The sequence below is a fragment of the Kogia breviceps genome, chromosome 5 (assembly GCF_026419965.1).
Source record: "Kogia breviceps isolate mKogBre1 chromosome 5, mKogBre1 haplotype 1, whole genome shotgun sequence".
NCBI classification, from domain to species: domain Eukaryota; kingdom Metazoa; phylum Chordata; class Mammalia; order Artiodactyla; family Physeteridae; genus Kogia; species Kogia breviceps.
This window is the reverse complement of record NC_081314.1, coordinates 101,692,189-101,711,674: the sequence shown is the minus strand read 5'-3', so window position 1 is coordinate 101,711,674 and position 19,486 is coordinate 101,692,189. Positions and strand designations below refer to the sequence as shown.

The window sequence follows — 19,486 nt, the reverse complement described above, 5'->3', positions numbered from 1 at the left end:
TCTTCACTGGTGAATGACAATCTCTGAATTGCAAATGGTGACAAAGATACCACAAATAGAGGAAATAACTGTAAATGACCCATAAACTCATCTGTATGAAAAAGCATAAGAATTAGCCAGAAGACAAAGGGGAGGTTAAAAAATGAAGAGCATAGTCTCTCAGTTTCCAGATAAATTAATATTGCTCTCAGAGTCAATGATTTTCTTGCTACTGTGAAAATTAAAGACATTTGGCACGAATCTGTGGCCTTGGAGTTTGTAGGATCTCTGCAGCGGATCTTTCTTAGCCTTATGTAGGAATGGGGAGAGATACTGGGTTGAATAGTATCCCCCCAAAATTCATGTCCACCCAGAACCTCAGAATATGACTTTATTCGGAAATAAGGTCTTTGTAAATGTAATCAAGTTAAGATGAGGTCATACTGGATTAGGTTACTGCTAGTCCAATACCTGGTGTCCTTATAAGAAGAGGGAAATTTGGACACAGAGACACAGACACACAGTGAAGAAGGCCATACAAAGACAGAAGCAGAGATTGGAGTGATGCATCTATAAGCCAAGAAGTGTCAAGGATTGCTGGTGAACACCAGAAGCTAGGAAGAGGCAAGATAGGATTCTTTCCTCGAGTTTTCAGAGGGAACACGGCTCTGCCAACACCTTGATTTGGATTTCTAGCCTCCAGAACTATGAGAGAATAAATTTCTGTTGTTAGAAGCCACCCAGTTTGTGGTTCTTTGTTACAGCAGCCCTAGGAAACTAATACAGGAGACCAATAATAAGATGCTCATATAACAAGAAGAGCACACAAATGTGCTGACAGACGGCAGTTTCTACAAGGGAACTACACAGCAGGATTCGACTGTGTATTTCCTAAGTCTTCACATCCTTACCCTGGTATTCATTCTGTGACTTTTTAATCAGAAAATAATCTAATCCTGGCTTAGCAGTGAGGTATAGAAGTGTATATGGGGGAGGTGGGAAGGATGATATTGAACAGTCCCCCTTTGTTGATGGAAATTCAAGAATTTCTGAGACACTACATGTTAAAACAAATTAAGCAAGAGACAAGTCAATCTTATCTTTAGCCAACCTTCAGATAAAATAATAGTTTAATCTGAAGGCTTTTAACTAAAAATATACAAGAAATAGGAAAATTCTATTTAAAAATTCTAAAACTTTATGACCATTCCATGGGTGTGGGTGAGTGTCTAGGGAAAGGAAAAACAGAATCCATAACAGGAAAAAGATACATGTTGCTCCCTTTTGATTCCAGATCAAGGCGAGAGACCAAGACCAATATTTTAACCATGTGAATAAAATACTGGAGTTTTAAAGTCGATTTCTAGTCTTTTGTGCAGGTTAAAGGTGGAGGCCCAGAATAGATAGCTCTTTGTTTGGAAGAGTACTTTAATGACTTTATGGGAAAACAAAGGTAGACTTGGAGCTAATCTTGGGATGGGAGACAGGGATCTAAACTGTAGAATGAATTACACTCTGGTTTTCCAGGGGCAGGCTAAGAGAAGGATTGATGGGTCCCAGAGAATGAGAGTAGAGGAAATACGAAGAAGGTCTGGAAATACAGCCAGAGTGGCCAGAGTAACATGGTAGCTGACTTAGTCCTGGAGAAAAAATTGGCCATTAAAAGACACCTTTGGGGGCTTCCCTGGTGGCACAGTGGTTGGGAGTCTGCCTGCCGATGCAGGGGACCCGGGTTCGTGCCCCAGTCCGGGAGGATCCCACATGCCGCGGGGCGGCTGGGCCCGTGGGCCATGGCCGCTGAGCCTGCGCGTCCGGAGCGTGTGCTCTGCAGCGGGAGAGGCTGCAGCAGTGAGAGGCCCGTGTACTAAAAAAAAAAAGAAAGAAGACACCTTTGAAAGGGTGGCTGAGAAATTTTTGGATATTTACGCCTGACAGTAATATTTTTAACCCATCTCCTGTGCTACAATAAAAATTCCTCCATCACCCTCATATCATCAACAGATCTGATGGAGTCAACTGCCTTGTGTTAGAGGTACTTTGGGAAAGTAAAAACATGGGACCATGATCTGTGTTGGATTAACATAAAGAACAACCACAAGGGTCAAGACAAATGTGAGATTGGAAATTCAGCAGAAGGAAATCAGAGCTGGAGATGATTAAGAGACAGTTAAGTTCCTTGATAATTCCTAGAGATATTAGGGGTTGCGGACCATGGATGCAGGTTTTACACTGCACACGGGAGGGATTAATGCAAATTCATTTGAATATTAAGGAACAAGGTGACCCTATAAACCTGGATGATTTGGCATACAGCTGACGTGAATTACATACAAAACTGAGGTAAATGCACTTATTTATGTACTTTCCTTTAAAAATAAGTGGGTAGACTTTTGCAAAAGTTTTATAATCATCACTGCTTGCATTTGTATGGCTAGTCAAATGTTTTTATTCATGCTATTTGTTTAATCCTTAGAATAGCCCCATGAAATACATAGGCCAGGTAACATTATCCCCATTTGTTTTATGAGGGAGTAAGGCTCAGAGATAAAACAGCTCATCTGGGATCACACAAATGATAAATGGCAGAGCAGGGGCAAGAAACCAGGCCTTCCAAATTATAATTAATTGCTTCTTCCACTACACCACACGGCAAAGAATGTGCAAATGTCCTTAAAGAACTCAAGTGGCAAGAGATTTGGCTATAGGGGGATTAGCTAAATCATTTTCCTCACTTTCAGTGAATAACGGTCCTTCAAGGATTTCAAAGGAAAGAATGTTTGCTTCTTTCCCGGTTAAAGAATAGGGCTGACTTCCAAACCAGTTTGAGAGTGAAAAGCACTGGAGAAATACAAACCCAGACATTCCACCTTACTCCTACTCAAAACCACTGTCCTCCAGTATATAGAAGGTAAAAAAGAACAAAGGATTGAGGATCCAGCAGTACCCTCTGCATCCAAGTCTTCCAAATAAAAACAATGGTTCATTTCACTCATTCACAGTATTTCTGAGTACATTGTACATGCAAGATACTGTGTGAGGTTTTGGCTACCAAGTGGTTAATAAAACAGACAAAGTCTCAGTTCTTGTGGATAGTTCAACTGGGCAAAATAGCTATTTAGCAAGTATGTGCATAAGTTACCATGATTACAATAGTTATAAACTCTACAGAGGGAAAAGAACCAACCTAGATTATGGGTGAATCAGTGAAAGTCCTGAGGAAGAGACATTTGAACTGAGGCATAAAGGGTAAGCAGAAGTCAGCCAAGATGGGAAAGAGATTCAGGCAAAGAAGACAGTATGTGCAAAAGGCTTCAAGTCAAGAAAAGTTTTGGAAATTTAAGGAACCCAAAACGAGCTAGTTTGACTAGAACACAGTGAGGAGAGAAGTTAATTTCATTGGACGATACTGGGGAAGAAGATAGGGACCAGGCCTGTGGCTACTGAACCAGGCAGCCATTGAAAGTATTTCAAGCAGAAAAGTGAAATAATCTGATTAGTTAGAAAGAGCACCCTGGCTACTGTCTGGAGAATGAATGGGAGGGTATGGGAGTGAGGGAAAAAGAGAGGTAGTGGAGAAACTGGTCCAAATGAGAGATGATGATGGCTTGGCCTAAAGTAGGGGAAGTGAAGACAGAGAAAAACACATAGATTTGAGATATATTTAGAATTCAGAATCAATGTAAGTTTGGAGAGTGACTGAAAGTTAGGGGTGATGGAAACAGATATCAGAATGACTTTCCAGGTTTCTGGCTTCAGCAGCTGAGTTGATACAGCTTCCATTTATCAAGATAGTAAAACTGAGAAAGGTAGATTTAGTTGGAAGGTACGGAGATATGGAAAACAAGGGCTCAGTCTTAGTCTAAGGGCTTAGTCTAAGCTTGATATACATAGAATATATCCAAGTTGAGATAATCAAGTACATAGTTACATACTGATTTTGGAGCTCCAAGATAAGTCTGATCTGCATATAAAAATGTAGAGAGTTATTGACATTTATATTAGGCTTACAATAATGGAAATTGATAAAACAACATAGGAAAATAACATAGAAGGCAAGAAAGGCCAAGCTACTGGGCTAGGCAGAGTAGAGATGTAATAAGAACAGATCCATGGATAAGTAAAATAGAGAGCCAGATAGAGCAGGTGGAAAAGGAAATGGGAGGTAAACATGTAAAGACAACAAGTGTGGACAATCCTTTTGAAAAGAGAATGATATTGACATCCTTGGAAGAGATATTTTACTAATTATCAAGATGTGGAAAATTTGTCAGATATAGCACTCTTTTACCTATAAGTATTGAATTTATCTTGACTCAGTGTAGAAGAAAATACACAAGAATAATAACTAGGTTCCACTAAGAAACCACCACAGTATTTAATATGATTACCTGATTCCACATCGAGGGAGTATTTATCAATAGCCAAGTTCATGGTTTGGTAAGCAGTGGTGCAAAAGTCTTCGAGAATCACGTAGACAGCATTGGTGACATTAGGAGGGACAGACTTGGCGAACTTCATTCGGCTGTTCACCACAATACTGCCATTTCTGAAGTTCAGGATTTCTAAATTCTGGAACCCAGTGAGATTTGACTGGAGATAGGGAACCAGCTACAATACACAAAAATTAGTCAGTTTATTGACAAAGTTTTGCATTTTGTTCAATACATACTGAAAACAAAGATGAACCCCTCCACTTTTCCAAATCGTATTCTATTTACGTTATTTAAACTGTTCATCAACAAAAGTATGAATTGTGAATTATTTGTGAGTCATGAGGTTTCAGTGTTATTTAGGAACCCCATGGAACTCACAGACAGTTTTAGACATCAGAGAGTTTATTCTCTCTGTTTCACTAAAGGATCATGACAGTGAAGGCATTACAGGTACCCACAAAGCACTGGTCTCACAATAAAATGTGAATATAAATCTTAAACTTGTATCAGTCCCAGAAATTATAGAATACAATATCCAGTATCTAAGTTACAATATCCAAGAATACAATATCCAAGTGTGGCTCATACCATTTTGTGTTTTCCGTTTCTTGTATACACCTGTCTCATTCTTTTCCTATGAACCCTAGGCCATTACAGTATTTGTAGATGATAGGAAATGAAAATCCATAGCAGACCACACTTTCCTTGGCTCAGATCTTATGCTCTGGGGGGAAAGAGGGGTGGTTCATACACGATTATTCACTAATGCCTGTATTTCACTTCTTATGCTTACCAGTTCTAAGAATCTTTGCTCCAGGGCTTTATACTCCAAAGAGTTTTTATTAAACAGATCTTCTGAAAACATCATGTTAGTCACTCTGAGGCTGAAGAAAACCACCAAAGCTCCTGCGGCTTGGGTATGATTCAAGTCATCTCTTTTTGTTGGCTGAGCCACAATAGCCATCTCTGTGGAGTGAATACTTGTAGACATTTCCACATAACCACCAACCTTGCCATTTTCCTCTGGGATTAGCTCAGGATGATAGTAATCTGTGCCTATCTGGTCCAATTCTAATGAAATATCCTGTACGCCCATAATGACTTCATCTTCCAACAGGGTGGAACTTGTGGTTGAAGGCAATTTGGTAGACTGTGTCATGGAAGCTTTCAACCAGAGCTTGTCAGTACTCTGTGGTGTACTTGCCAATGTGTCTCTGGACAGTTTCCCTAGGGAAGAAGTTCTTACCCAAACTACATCTGATTCTGGCAATATGGTCCACAAAGGTTGCACATCTGGCTTCACTACTGAAATCTTGCTGTCAAACCATTCACGGTTGGATGACCCTGTAGTTTGTTCCATATCCTCCTTTAGAAAGGGTTCTTCTTGAATTGGTTTATCAGTAGAAGCAGAGATTGCTGCAGATGTCAGTAGAGGAGGTAATTTGGTAATTGAATAATAGTCAATGTCAGGTACTTCTGATGTGTGCCTGGATAGAACTGGAGATGCAGATTGAGTTGTGGTCTCTGTAAAGATGGACACAGTAGGTCCACCAAGGGTCTCATCCTCTGCAAAGTTTCTGGATCTATCAAAATGCCCATATCTTGAATGCTCAGTACTTTGATCTATGGAATCTATTCTGTCATCTATAACTAGTTTCTCATCTATATCCTCAGTTGGCAAAAGTAAATCCTCTGAATCCTCAACTTCAAGCCACGACTTGGAAAATGGTTCAGTGCCCTTCTTTAATGAAGTCTTGCTCCATGGCCAAGTAATCAGACCTACCTTTTGCCCAAACCCTGAACCTAAACCACTCTCAAATATGAACTCTTTCTCCATAGATGTGTCTGGCATCCAAGTGCTCACTTCTAATTGGCCTTTGACTTTGGAGGCCAAAGAGTCCATGCCAAGAGGTGTAGTTACTTCTTTAGCAAGACTATCGAATGTGACAGAGGAGACCGGATACGGTGAGGATGTCAAAGACACCCCAGAGTCTTCCATGGATGGTATTATTTCTTTTGGCACCGGACGACTAAATGGGCTTGAAGGCAGTGGATCAATAGAAAGAAAATCTTCTGACCCTTTAACTTTAGTTAATCCTAAAAATAGAGTTTTCCATTAATTAATCTACATAGATGCCAAAGTATATTCCCAGCCCTCCTAATAAAACCAGCTACCCATTTTTCCGCATTAGATTACAACAGACAGTTGCTGACTTTTACTTTGCCAAATCCAGTGAACAACAAGAAGGTATGATTATGTTTTTGTGATATGGTACAGTCACTCATGATTATAACCCCCTTAACTGAGGATAACAAGACATCAGGTACTGAAAAAATTCATCTTCAGACACGTGATTTTTTTTACTCCCTGAAAATAAAGAACTGCTGGTAGCCATACTGACCACAAAGAGTGAATCTAGTAAAAACTTAGGAAGAAAATTCCCTAGGAAAATTCCCAAGGAATTCCCATCTCCTTGGCATGTTTATTTTATTTATTTTATTTTTGGCCACGCCGTGCAGCTTGTGGGATCTCAGTTCCCTGACCAGGGGCTGATCCCAGGCCACAGCAGTGAAAGTGCTGAATCGTAACCACTAGACCACCAGGGAACTCCCTCGTGTTATGCTTATTATCCATCAGCCTTCAGGTTCAGCCAATGTTCAAAATCCTAGACTCATTACTTATATCTTTGTTCATCTTCCTCTTTCTCATATACTCCATCCCTGAGTCACATCCCACAACAGCTAAATCAGCTACATGACTTTCATTTCTTAATCTCTGCTGTAGCTGCCCTAGTTCAGGTTTTCCCCTTCTCAAGCCTGATGCAAGCTAAAAATCTCTACTGGCCCCCAATTAATCCTATTAAAAGATACTGGAATAATCTTCTTTGAGGCTGTTTGTTTACCACTCAAATATTCAAGTAAGTAGAGTAGTTCTTAAATAGTAATATAATTAAATGATAAATTCTTTAACAGGACCTTCAAAATATCAATTAGGTGATCCCATCCCAGCCCATAAGTTCACTTCTAATTATTTACCTATTTGGACTCTCCCTTCCAACCAATTAAAGCTGATTGGTCCCTTTCTCACACAACTTTCCCGAGACATTTCCTCCTAATGAATGCTGCCATGCTTTTCTCCTAACCCTAGTCTCTCGCTCTCTTCAAAACATTTGTCATCTGATAAAATAAAGAAGTACAAAAAGTCATTAGAATTCCTTACCATCTTCTAATGAGTGAGACCCAGAAGTCCTTTCTTCAGAAGCCACAGGCAAGCCAGTCTGAAGCACTGCTGGGGTGACAGAATGAAGAGTCAAGCTGCTAACCTCTAAAACCTCTGGGGAAGAACTGAGGCTCACCTTCGAGGGAAAGGCTGATTTGGGTGCAGACACTAAATCACCCAAAGGGCTTTCTGACCAGAGTTCCCTGCCAGTGGTTGAAGGAGGACCAGAGCTGAAATCAAGTGGTGAAATACTGCTCGTGGTGAGTTCATCTGCTGAGGGCCATTCAGCTTGAGGGGTATTATCCTGGAGGGGCAAAAAGAGGCTAAATCATATCATAGATAAAAGAAACAAGTAAAAATAATTTCAAATACCATCTACGTTCCTGGATTTTCTAGGGACAAAAAGGCAATGTAATATTGGGGGAGGGAAGGGGAGTATGGGCTCTAGAATCAAACAGATTCATAATTAAATCCTAATTCACCCACTTATTAGTTGGAAAATATAGAGAAAAATCATGTATCTCTTGAATATCACCTGGAAAGTGGGAATAGATGAGATAATATATTTAAAAGATCCCAAACAAAGTGAGTTTGTGAGAGAAAATATTGTTTTCCTTGCTTTAGACGGTTCCTTTCCCTGTCTTATTAGCTTAAATACTTTAAATACATAGATGTTACTAACTGTAATTTGCTGTCAAAGACCTAAGCACATTGCCCACAGCAGAAAGAACAATCAGTAATTTTATTCATCATTCTGAAAGGTAATAAATTAAGGTCTTTCATTTTGATAAGAAATGGCAACACATCAAAATGTGGTCTCTTACCTTGAGCAAATAGGAACATCTGTGAATTGGTATCACACTTACAAAATAAAATTTTCTCTTTCCAGTGACTTTTTACTAACATAGTACTAATCGTATCTTAAAGTTTAGCTTCAGGAATAGAAAAGTAGACAGAAACACAACCATTGAACATACTAATTATTTAATCCTGTGAAGATTAGTCCATGTAAAAAAGTTTAATGATGTTAATAGGTAAAACAGCCATAACACTGGATAGGAGTTTATATATTCCAATCTATTCTGAATAACAAAAAATAAGAAGTGTCATATGCATAGAAGGAATTCACAAAATATTTCCTAGATAAAAACTGAAAAAGGAAAATAGAAAAGATCAATCATTCTCTACTCTAAATAGCATTAAAACCACATGCAAGGACTTCCCTGGTGGCACAGTGGTTAAGAACCCACCTGCCAATGCAGGGGACACGGGTTCGAGCCCTGGTCCGGGAAGATCCCACATGCCACGGAGCAACTAAGCCCGTGCGCCACAACTACTGAGCTTGCGCTCTAGGCCTGAGAGCCACAACTACTGAGCCCACGTGCTGCAACTACTGAAGCCCATGTGCCTAGAGCCTGTGCTCCCCAACAAGAGAAGCCACCACAAAGAGAAGCCCGCACACCACAACAAAGAGTAGCCCCCACTCGCTGCAACTAGAGAAAGCCCGCATATAGCAACGAAGACCCAACACAGCCAAAAAAAAACACAAAAGTAAATAAATAAATTTTTTTTTTTAAATCACATGTAAGCTTTTTAAAGACCCCAATGCCCATGCCCCCACACCTCAGAGATTCCAACTTAACTGGTCTGAGGGTAGGACCTAGACATGGTACTTTTAAAAGCTCCTCAGTAGAGGATGCAGCTTGATCACATGTTGGTTGTATTATTCCAGCCTGGGTTTCTAAAATACTTCTTTAGTTGTTAAATCATTCTATTTCTCACCAACTGGAACCTTTAAGAAATTTTCCACAAGCATAAACCTGCCTGAAGACTAGAATTCATGGAATAGCTATAAACAAAATGAAGCCCATGAAAACTAAGAAACTCTGAATAGAATTCTCTCCCCGCTCTTCCAGGAGATTCCTGCCAAGGGTAGTGAATTTTCAGTGGCATATACTCTCGAGCCTAATGTGATTTTTAAACAAAAGCACACAATTTTAAGGTGGCTACCTACACTTCAGTCCACGGTCAGGAACTAAACAACCTACTAGCCTACGGAGGGACTCAACCCAATGTCATGACCTAATTAGTCTTTTATGCTTTGCCTACACACTTCCCCTTGTCTCTCCATCAAGGGTCCATGTGAGGAAGCTGTGAGGAAGCCTTAGACAGCACACTCCCCCAGTTACAAGGGAGGGAACGTGAGGCAGGAAATCACTGAGCATGACCCAGTTTATCCCCTCTTCTAGTGACAAATGCACAGTAGACCACTGCATATATATGGAGATAGTCTCAGGTTCATCTACTATTTCTAAACTAAAACCACTAAGTCAAGTAACTAATTCTCTTTTGTGGAACTCAGTGACACCAACACTTCCTACCCTATTCATGCTCTTTTAATTAGGTCCTATTTTAAGTGGGCCATCCTGCTGGCTATTTTCATCTACCACCACCCTAGCTCCTTCTCTTCCCTGATAATTTCATTACCCTGCTCCCTTACCAGCTGTCTTCTGTCTGAGTTTACACTTTTAGAAGCAGAAGATCAACGGACAGGAAGAGTGAGAGGTTCGGGTATTTCTTCCCAGTTCCCTCCAAGCCTCAATACTGCGGACATAGCTGCGTCCCTCTACAATTGCAACTTCAGCTCTCACTGGGCTCTGGTAACTGCATTTCCTCCCCTTGCCCTATAATCCAATGGACGGGAATGGCTTCTCACTGTTATTAGTCTCAGCATACTTCAAGATCCCTTTTTCACTCCCTTAACCCCTTAACAGAACAGGTGGTTCTGTTACTATTGAAACCCTGGCCATGCCATGTTTTGTAGTGCAATGTATTTTTAAAATCTACAAAAGTTTGAATCACTTCTGTCAAAAGATGATTACATAATTTGTAATGAAATACAAATAGCCAGAAAAGGAAGAATGAGAATCAATTAAAATAACAACATGAACAAAAATGGTATCGTTCTGCTAAATTTGATTAGAAATAAAGAATCTAGAAAGTTAAGAGGGAAGTGATGAAAAGTGGATGGCACAATACTAGTGAATATTTTTGCCAGTGTGATTTTGGTCAAAAAATGGAATAGAGGAAGACACATCTGAGCATTAGACTAGAGTCTGTGACTGGAGTCTGATGAAATGAAATATATAGAGAAAGTAGAGAAAGGCAAGATATATGTCAAAGAAAGAGGAAGACCATCCTCAAAAGTCTGGATGTAACTGGAAATGATCTATTAAAAAAAAAAAAAAAAAAACACGATTTCAGGATAAGAAATTACCTCTTGGGAATTCTCTCATCAGAAGTGAACATGAGGATATCAAGACTTGATTCATGAGTAAGGCCAAAAAGATGATCTAATCAGGGGAAAGATTTCTGGCATTTTTCTAGTAAATTTTAATATTTTAAGAGTACATCATCACAAGGAGCGAAGTTAACCTTATATAACTCTATTTAGTGAAGGCAGTTTGCTATCACTGACCTGTGTACACAGTGCTCCTATATAACCCAGCACCAAATAGACACACAAAGTTGCCTTACATTTCTGACTAGAGGGTCTAAAACTTTCTGGGTCCTCAAGAATGGGCCAGAGTGATGTCAGCTGAGTAAGACATCCCCCACTCGTATTCCCCCTTCAACAGTAACAATTTGGCATCCTCCATGGACAAAAATGCCTTGTGGGAGCTGTGGGATCCAGCATCATACACCAAGGGACCCAGAAGGAGTCTAGCCCATCCATGCACTGGGTAAGAAGCATATAGACCTCAGTCCTGGCTGTGGACCCTGAGGTGGCCCGTGAACTGGCTCCAGTTGGACACAGTCTGAGAGCCCCTGCAGAACAATGACTTAGACAGTCACCCACGAATGACAGAGCCTTTGTGGAAGTCCAGGAGTCCCAACAGAGAAGCTCCAAACACACCATCTGAGCAAAAAAGTCCAACTTTGGACACATTGGCGAGTGTAAGAGGAACAGTTTCCCTTTACCCACCTCATCCCTCCCCCAAGGCAGCACAGCTCAGGGCCAAGAGAAACCCTCTCCGTACATGATTTCTGCACAGCGGAAAGTGAGAGCATGTGAGTGAGTCTCTGGCCTCCCCAGCTGTGCAGGACCTTGCTAAAGAGGTCTGTTTCTCTCTCACTCTATCCAGAGAACTGAGTTGTAAGCTGCGTGACCAGAGGATGGGAAGTGGCTGAAAGAACGGCGGCCAGGACTCACTCTGAACGTATCACAGGGATGTAGATCCTACTAACTGCATGACTGACTCCACCAGGAGGCCTGACCACGAGTTGCCAAGACACCTTTCCCATGGATCCCCCTCAACTGGCCCATGGGCACCTCACCTCCACAGGCACCTCCTCCACCCCACGGCCAGCTCCTCGTGTGCACTCCCCATGGCAGGGAGAGCGAACTTTGGCAGACAGCTAGAGAGCAGGCCCAAAAAGCCAGCCTGAATCTATCTATAGGCCAGGGAGAGACAACGAAGTTAAGCTTTTGCACTTCCTTTGGGAACGCAAAAGGAAAGCTGTCAGTGCTTAGCCTGGTGCACTGCAAGATCAAGAGAAGGCATTCAAGCTTAAGAATTCTGCCACAACAGGCAGCAAGAAGTGTGGAGAAGGTGTATCCATAGGAGGTCTGAGAAAAACAGAAAGAAAATATTCAAATGGCCAATAGCTACATGAAAAGATATTCAACATCACTATCATCAGGGAAATGCAAATCAAAACCACAGTGAAATATCACCTCACACCTGTTAGAATGGCTATTGTCAAAAAGACAAAAGTGCTGGCAATGGTGTGTGGAAAAAAAAACGTTTCCTCATAAAATTAAAAATAGAACTACCATGTGATCCAGCAATCCCACTTCTGGGTATATGGCTAAAGGAAATTAAATCAGTGTGTCAAAGAGATATCTATAGTATTCCCATGTTCACTGCAGCATTAGTCACAATACTCAAGATATGGAAACAACCTAAGTGTCCATCGATGGATGAATGGATAAAAAAGATGTGTTACATATATACAATGGAATATTATTCAGCCATGAAAGAGAAAGAAATCCTGCCATTTGTGACAACATGGATGGACCTTGAGGGCATTATGCTAGGTGAAATAAGTCAGAAGGATACTGTATGATATCACTTATATGTAGAATCTGAGAAAGCCAAACTCATAAAAACAACTGTAGAACGGTGTTTTCCAGAGTCTGGGGATGGGGAGATGGAGAGATGTCAGTTAAAGAGTACAAACTTGCAGTTATAAAGCTGAATGAGTTCTGGGTAGCTAATGTACAATGTGGTGGCTATAGTTAACAGTACTGTGTTATAAACTTGAAATGTGTCTAAAGAGTAAATCTTAAATGTTCTTACCACCACCAAAAAAAAAAAGGTAACTATGTGAAGTTACAGAGGTGTTAACTAACTCTATTGTGATAAGTACTTCACAATATATATGTATCAAATCATCATATTACACACCTTAAATTTATACAGTGTTGGATGTCAATTATATCTCAATAAAGCTAGGGAGAATAAAAAGAATTGACCAGATGGAGAGAGCAACAGCCCAATTCCAGATAAATGAAAAGACAACAAACTGAAGTCAGAATGTAGAAGTAAAACAAACAGAAGCTTTTGTTTTGCCAAAGGCTCAGTGCTTTATAAGGCCATCCTTTGGTTTATAAAAATCTTATGTTAGGAAGTGGGGCTGAGCATGTACATATGTTTGAATGTAACAAAACTATCAAATTTTATAACTAGAAAGACTCTAAAGAATCATTTAGTCCAAACTTGCCTATCAAAAATAAGGAACTGAGGTTCACAGAAGTGAAATGTCCACAGTCACAAAAAATAGAGAAAAGAAAGTCAGAACCAGATTCTGAGTTTCTAGAGTTCGGTCCCCGTGCTTCACTCACTATACCAGACTGTTCATTGAGGAATACATACAAGTATATAAACCCAGAGGGCAAAAGGATTTCCAGAGGAGAAACCGGAGCTAGCAGACTTGGCAGTCTATTCTCATTCGGGTTGGCATATATGCACAAATCTAAAAGACCCAGGTGAACACAAAGGGGAGAAAGGAGGAAAAACCATTTTCTAATATTTAAACATCTGCGATGTTGAATATGGAGGCTGTTTGTATATGAGGAAAAGTTTCTTTCTTTCTCATTTTTTTTCTATTATCTAAAACTATATATGTATTCAGTGAAAAGTAAGAAGGCTATTTACTCAATACTCAATACTAAGTTCTGTCTCTCAAAAATGTTGGTACGCTGATGAGAGTCATACCATACCAGGGAATTCACTTGTTTTCCTCTGAATTACCTAAAACCACTTATAGAGATGTGCTAAAGCCACCTGTGCTTCCAGCTGAGTCAGGCATATTTACATCCTTGTAAATTCTAAGTGTGCATTTTTTTGAAATCCTAAGAGAGACGGCTAAGCTCTTCGACCTATACTTAAGAAACTGAGTTTTATCAGACAGAGCCTATGATCTGACACATATTAGAAAAGCAGCTGAATCCTCAATGAAAAAGAAATCCTCAAGTAATACACATGATTTTGATATACCTATAAACTAAACTCCCATTCAGTTCATAAAAGTTAAAACAATACACAATATCTTTAATAAAAATTAAGCCACAAGTAAACAACATAAAATGTGAAAGTAAACAACTTGACTTTTTAAATAAAGAAGGAAGACCATCTATTCCAAACAAGTACCCAGTAAAAAAAAAAGGGCAGGGCAATGAGGCTCACTCATATATTTTGAAAGATGAACACATACATGCCAGGAATAACACTTTATTTATTTTTATATGAATAGATGTTCCCATAGTAACAAATGCAACTCATGAATTCTTCTTTTAGTTCAATGTAGTAATATTAACAGGTTCAATATTATGTTGGCCAGTTTCACTTCTGCTAATGCCAACTGAAAAGTTTGCTAAGTGCTACAGGAAGCATACTGTGCAACAAGTGATTTTCCAAACCAGGAGGCCAAAAGGTGTCAAATTCAATATCCCAACATTCTTACCTCTAAAATAATTTCTAAAAATAAAATCTGATAAAAAAAATCTCATTTCTATTAAAGAATAGAGAGGGAAGAGTGGGAGAAGGGGGAGAAGGGAGAGAAGGGGGAGGAGGGAACGGGGAGGAGGAGGGGAGGAGGGGGAGGAGGAGAAGAGCAATAATCAGACACCTCTAATTAATCATTCTTTTCTTTCATGTTTTTTTATCACCCATTAACATTGCAATGTCTCCTCAAATTGAAAAACTAAGGAGTTGGCTTAAATGCAAATAAAACCACAGAAGAGGCAACATAAATGAACAAATGAGTCCAGGTAGTCAGTGTTTGCCATAATTAAAGGGGTAGCTTCTTTCAGCCAAGCTCTAGCCACTTTCTGCAACAGGAAATGTAAACCTAATGATGTCAGATCTTCCGGTTTTCAAAAGAAGTTGGAAATCTGCATTTTTATGCAAAAATCTCCTTACTTTTAAATATTGGCTTTTTAAAAAATTGGGGGTCTTCCCTGGTGGTGCAGTGGTTAAGAATCGGCCTGCCAATGCAGGGGACACGGGTTCGGGCCCTGGTCCAGGAAGATCCCACATGCCATGGAGCAACTAAGCCCATGCGCCGCAACTACTGAAGCCCGTGAACCACAACTAATGAGCCCACGAGCCACAGCTACTGAAGCCTGCGTGCCTAGAGCCCGTGCTCCGCAACAAGAGAAGCCACCGCAATGAGAAGCCCGCGCACTGCAACAAAGAGTAGCCCCCACTCGCCGCAACTAGAGAAAGCCTTTGCACAGCAACGAAGACCCAACACAGCCAAAAATAAATAAATAAATTTATAAAAATATTGAAAAAAGAAAAAATTGGCCCCAAAGCACATGCCTATAGCTGGATCTAGTCAGCTGGTCTCCAGTTTGCAACCCCTGGCTTATGCAGAAATTCCTGTCTTTACATTGTTCTAAGATATCATCACAGATCTGTGGTTACAGAAGCCCTGAGTAGAATGGGATTAGAAGGAACGGAATGTGCCATGTTCGCAGTGGATCACCACTCCCTGCCACCGCACCTTGGATGAACTCCTATGACAGGACTACCTTATTTGTGTAGAAGTCTGTCTACAACCACCAGACTGGAAACTTCTTGTAGGCAAGGCCACACCTTATTCATCTTAGTTTCCCCAGCACTTGGCACATGAAAAGCACAAAATAAATATACTTGAATTAATAAGTGAATGAATAAACAAACACCAAATGAATGTAATCTCTGATGTCAATCCCCCTCTAACCGTTTTTCTCCAACATGGAACTTGGTGAAAAAGAGTATTTCCAGTGACTCCACATTTCAAAACTGAGTTGCTCTATACCTGAGCAGAAGTAATGGCTGTATATATTTGGTTAAGCCAATTTGGGGCAGACTTTCTAAATTTCAATTGCTGGATTAAAGCCAGGAAACAAGTATTTGAAATTAATTAATATTAATTTCTTCTTTGCCATATGAGACAGAAAAGAAGTCTCAAGAGGGTAGAAGGAGCAGGGACTAAAGAAGAAGGGAGTCTCCATTCTGTGACTATGTGATAATAAAAGATCGTGTAGTCATGTTGTAGACAGCTTAGTCTCCACAGGTGTTGTAGTTATTGTTTTACCTGCACTTGAGGAAGCCACTTTCTTTTCTACTGGATGCCTCCCTATAGATGACATGGCAAGTGGAGGTTTGAAGGGGGCAGAAGAGTGTCCAGGGGAGTTAAATGGTAAGAACAAAAAGGAAAGTTCATTCCATGCTGTTTCTGTGCAAATGGGAATGCTTTCTGCCCAGGTTAAAAGGAGGCCTGATTGGAAGGTGGCGGTGGGATAGATTGGGGTTGACATATATACACTACTATGTATAAAATAGATAATTAATGAGAACAGACTGTATAGCACAGGAAACTACTCACTGCTCTGTGGTGACCTAAATGGGAAGGAAATCGAAGGAAGAGAGGATATACGTATACGTGTGGCTGATTCACTTTGCTGTACAGCAGAAACTAACACAACATTGTAAAGCAACTACATGCCAATTAAAATCAAAAATTCTACAACTTCAAAGTGCAATTTAAAAAAACACACATGTAAGGATAAATAACATGAGAAATAAATGTACTTAAATATGAAAAAAAAATGCAGGCCTGATATACCACTGTCAACTAGACAATATTTCTACTCTGCCTTCTCTCCTTTCCATATACACACTGTTCAATATGCTTTGGAGTCTAAACTTTTTCTTCAATACAGTCCTTGGAACAAAAATGTATACTCTGTATCTATGTACATCAAATTTATAATCTTGGCTATACAAACTATTTCTGGGTAACTTTTAGAGAACAGCTCAGTGGGCACTTATAGCTTAATTATCACCAAGCAAGTATGAACCATAAATAAGCTTTCTACCATGTGTGGACTTTGGCAATGCCAAACGTGTGGACTTCATTTAACCACTGCAGAAGACTTAAATTATCTGAACCAATACTTAGGTCCCATGAGCTGACAACTATGAATAATGTCCCAAGGATGATGTAAGAGAATATGTGTAATAGGAACAGCTTGGGAAAGTCATGATGCCAAAGTAAGCAGGTAAGTGTACAAAGAAGAAAAGCTTGAGGGCCTGGTTCTAGGAGTAAAACACAGAAACATACTTACCAGAATAGATGGTAAGGTTTCCTGAAGACTTGAACTTTGGGTGTTCCAAACTTGGTCTTCACTTTGGGGAAGTATAACTCCTCTCACTGAAGAAAGAGTAACATTAAAGAACATTTTTAGTTGAGACACAATTGTATATGAGGTTCAGGGACAACTAAAAACCAAGTTTTTCCTTTTTATAGCTTACATTTGGGTAGAACAGATGGGGAGCCGCTTAGAAAATGCTTGATACTTTATTCAAATATTTTACTTATATTAGCACAATCTGTCTAAATTATAAGACTCCAACATAAAATAAATATTCTCCCCATCATTACATTTAGGACACTCCTATATTATTTTCTTTCCTTTCTCAAGCAATTTTTTACTCTTTTCAAGATTCCTATGAAGTAGTTGCTCTAAAACTGATTTTTTTTTTCATTTTAATAAAGTTGAACTGAAATTCCAACTCATTTAGTCGATGCTAAAAATGGAGAAAATTATGCAAAACTATTTCCTTTTCGGCAGAAAGTGCCTTTGAAAAATGGGGTAAGACACCAGAGAGTTTATCACTATACCAATACTAAGCCATAAAGTTAACAGAGTAGATTGTATAATTTAATTCAATAAGATTTACTGAATCCTTGCTAGTTACCATGGACTTTGATGAGATTGAGGTTATAAACATTAATAAAGCCAAGTTTCTTTTGTGGAAGTGTTCCCTATGCCACAGATAAATACATATTATAAAACAATATGAGGGACATTTATATAATGTATGTGAACACAGACAAAAAAGAAAATGATTTTGTCTGGAGGAGAGAAGGAATCAATAAAAGCTAAAAAGAAAGGATTGTCAGAAAGGTGATCTGGTGCACCAAAAATAGGAGCAGAATCTCTCTTTATTCACCTGTTCACTGACATAAAGGGATCAAACAGAAGTCAAAGACCCTATTTTTGTAAAATATAAGTATTTTCCAAAATTCTTTTTCAACTGTGTATTCAGTTATCTTGTGTTCTATGGAAAACAAGTAGCATGAGATCAAAGATGAACATATCTTTTAAGATGATTGAGTCACCTAGAAAGCTGCAGCCATTCAGAACTCTGAAGCTGGCATAACAAACAGAAATGGATTTTAGGAATAAAATTCTGAGCAATTGAAACATACATCTATTGAAAGGTCAAAGCACCTGAATTAGCTTGTACTGGATATCCTAAAGCTTTTGTTAAACTTGCTTGGAAATTCTGAGAGAACTGCTGACCTCTTTTTTAGGACACCTTCTAGGAAGTAGCTCCACCCCAGGCTCTACATAAAAGGAAGACCTCACTATGTTGTTTATGGATTTAGTTTCCTAAACAACCTCATTTTGCCTATGGCATATCTTAATCCTCATGCCATTCTTCCACCAGAAACCCCTGATTGATCTACCCAAATTATCTGCATGGCTAAAGCGCCATTCATATCAGGATGGCTTTTGTCTCATGCAGTCTAGAGAGTGCCAGAACCATATATATTTTTGGAAATTAGTTTTCCCAGAATATACTGGAAAAGAAACTAAAACTGTACAAGGACTTAATGGTTATCCAACTTACCATCAATAAGCTGAAGAGAGTCAGGATCCAGATTCAAAGAGGAGGTCCCCAGCAAAAAATTCTGGTGCAGTGTCTCAGCAATATAATCTCTGAAGTTACTAATCGTATAAACAGCAGTGGGCTTATCATCCAATTCCACAAGACCATGGTTCTCCACCTTGTTGGAGTGAAGGCTAATTAGGTCCCAGGTGGTATTGCTGATGGCCTCACCATTGAAGGTAACGGCGTAGTGAACATCTATGCCACTATGGATGAAAAGAGAAACAGATTAGGTCCTGCCAAGGAAACACAAAGAAAGGAGCTTTGAACCCACCAAGAACAAACATTAGACCTAGAGGGCAAGTCTCAAAAAGCATGGATTCCATCACCATTCTCTGAAGACTCTGGGCAACCTTTAGCCATCCCCTTCTTCCCAGAGAACAGAGGGTTATAGACCTAAGAACATGGAAAGGGGTCTACGGAGGCCACAGAGTCAACCCTGCACAACACCTGAGCGTATTCTTCCCCCATGTTCTCACCCCTTCAAAGCCAACTGCTCCTTTTCCCTATCAGCCTGCTTCCTTCTTTCCCTATTAGCCTTTTTCCTACCTGATTTAAAA

At 39.7% G+C, this 19,486-nt stretch overlaps 1 protein-coding gene across 1 annotated transcript in view; it reads right to left on the bottom strand.

The window, feature by feature from the left end:
• Positions 1-19,486, bottom strand: part of IMPG2 (interphotoreceptor matrix proteoglycan 2) — a 69,184-nt gene that overhangs the window by 6,492 nt on the left and 43,206 nt on the right. The window contains exons 9-13 of the mRNA XM_059064704.2: positions 18,888-19,132; positions 17,315-17,400; positions 7,633-7,936; positions 5,206-6,509; positions 4,368-4,587 (exon numbers count right to left, since the gene is read on the bottom strand). Coding sequence (XP_058920687.2) covers positions 4,368-4,587; positions 5,206-6,509; positions 7,633-7,936; positions 17,315-17,400; positions 18,888-19,132 — 2,159 coding nt within the window. The remainder of the gene's footprint in view (positions 1-4,367; positions 4,588-5,205; positions 6,510-7,632; positions 7,937-17,314; positions 17,401-18,887; positions 19,133-19,486) is intronic.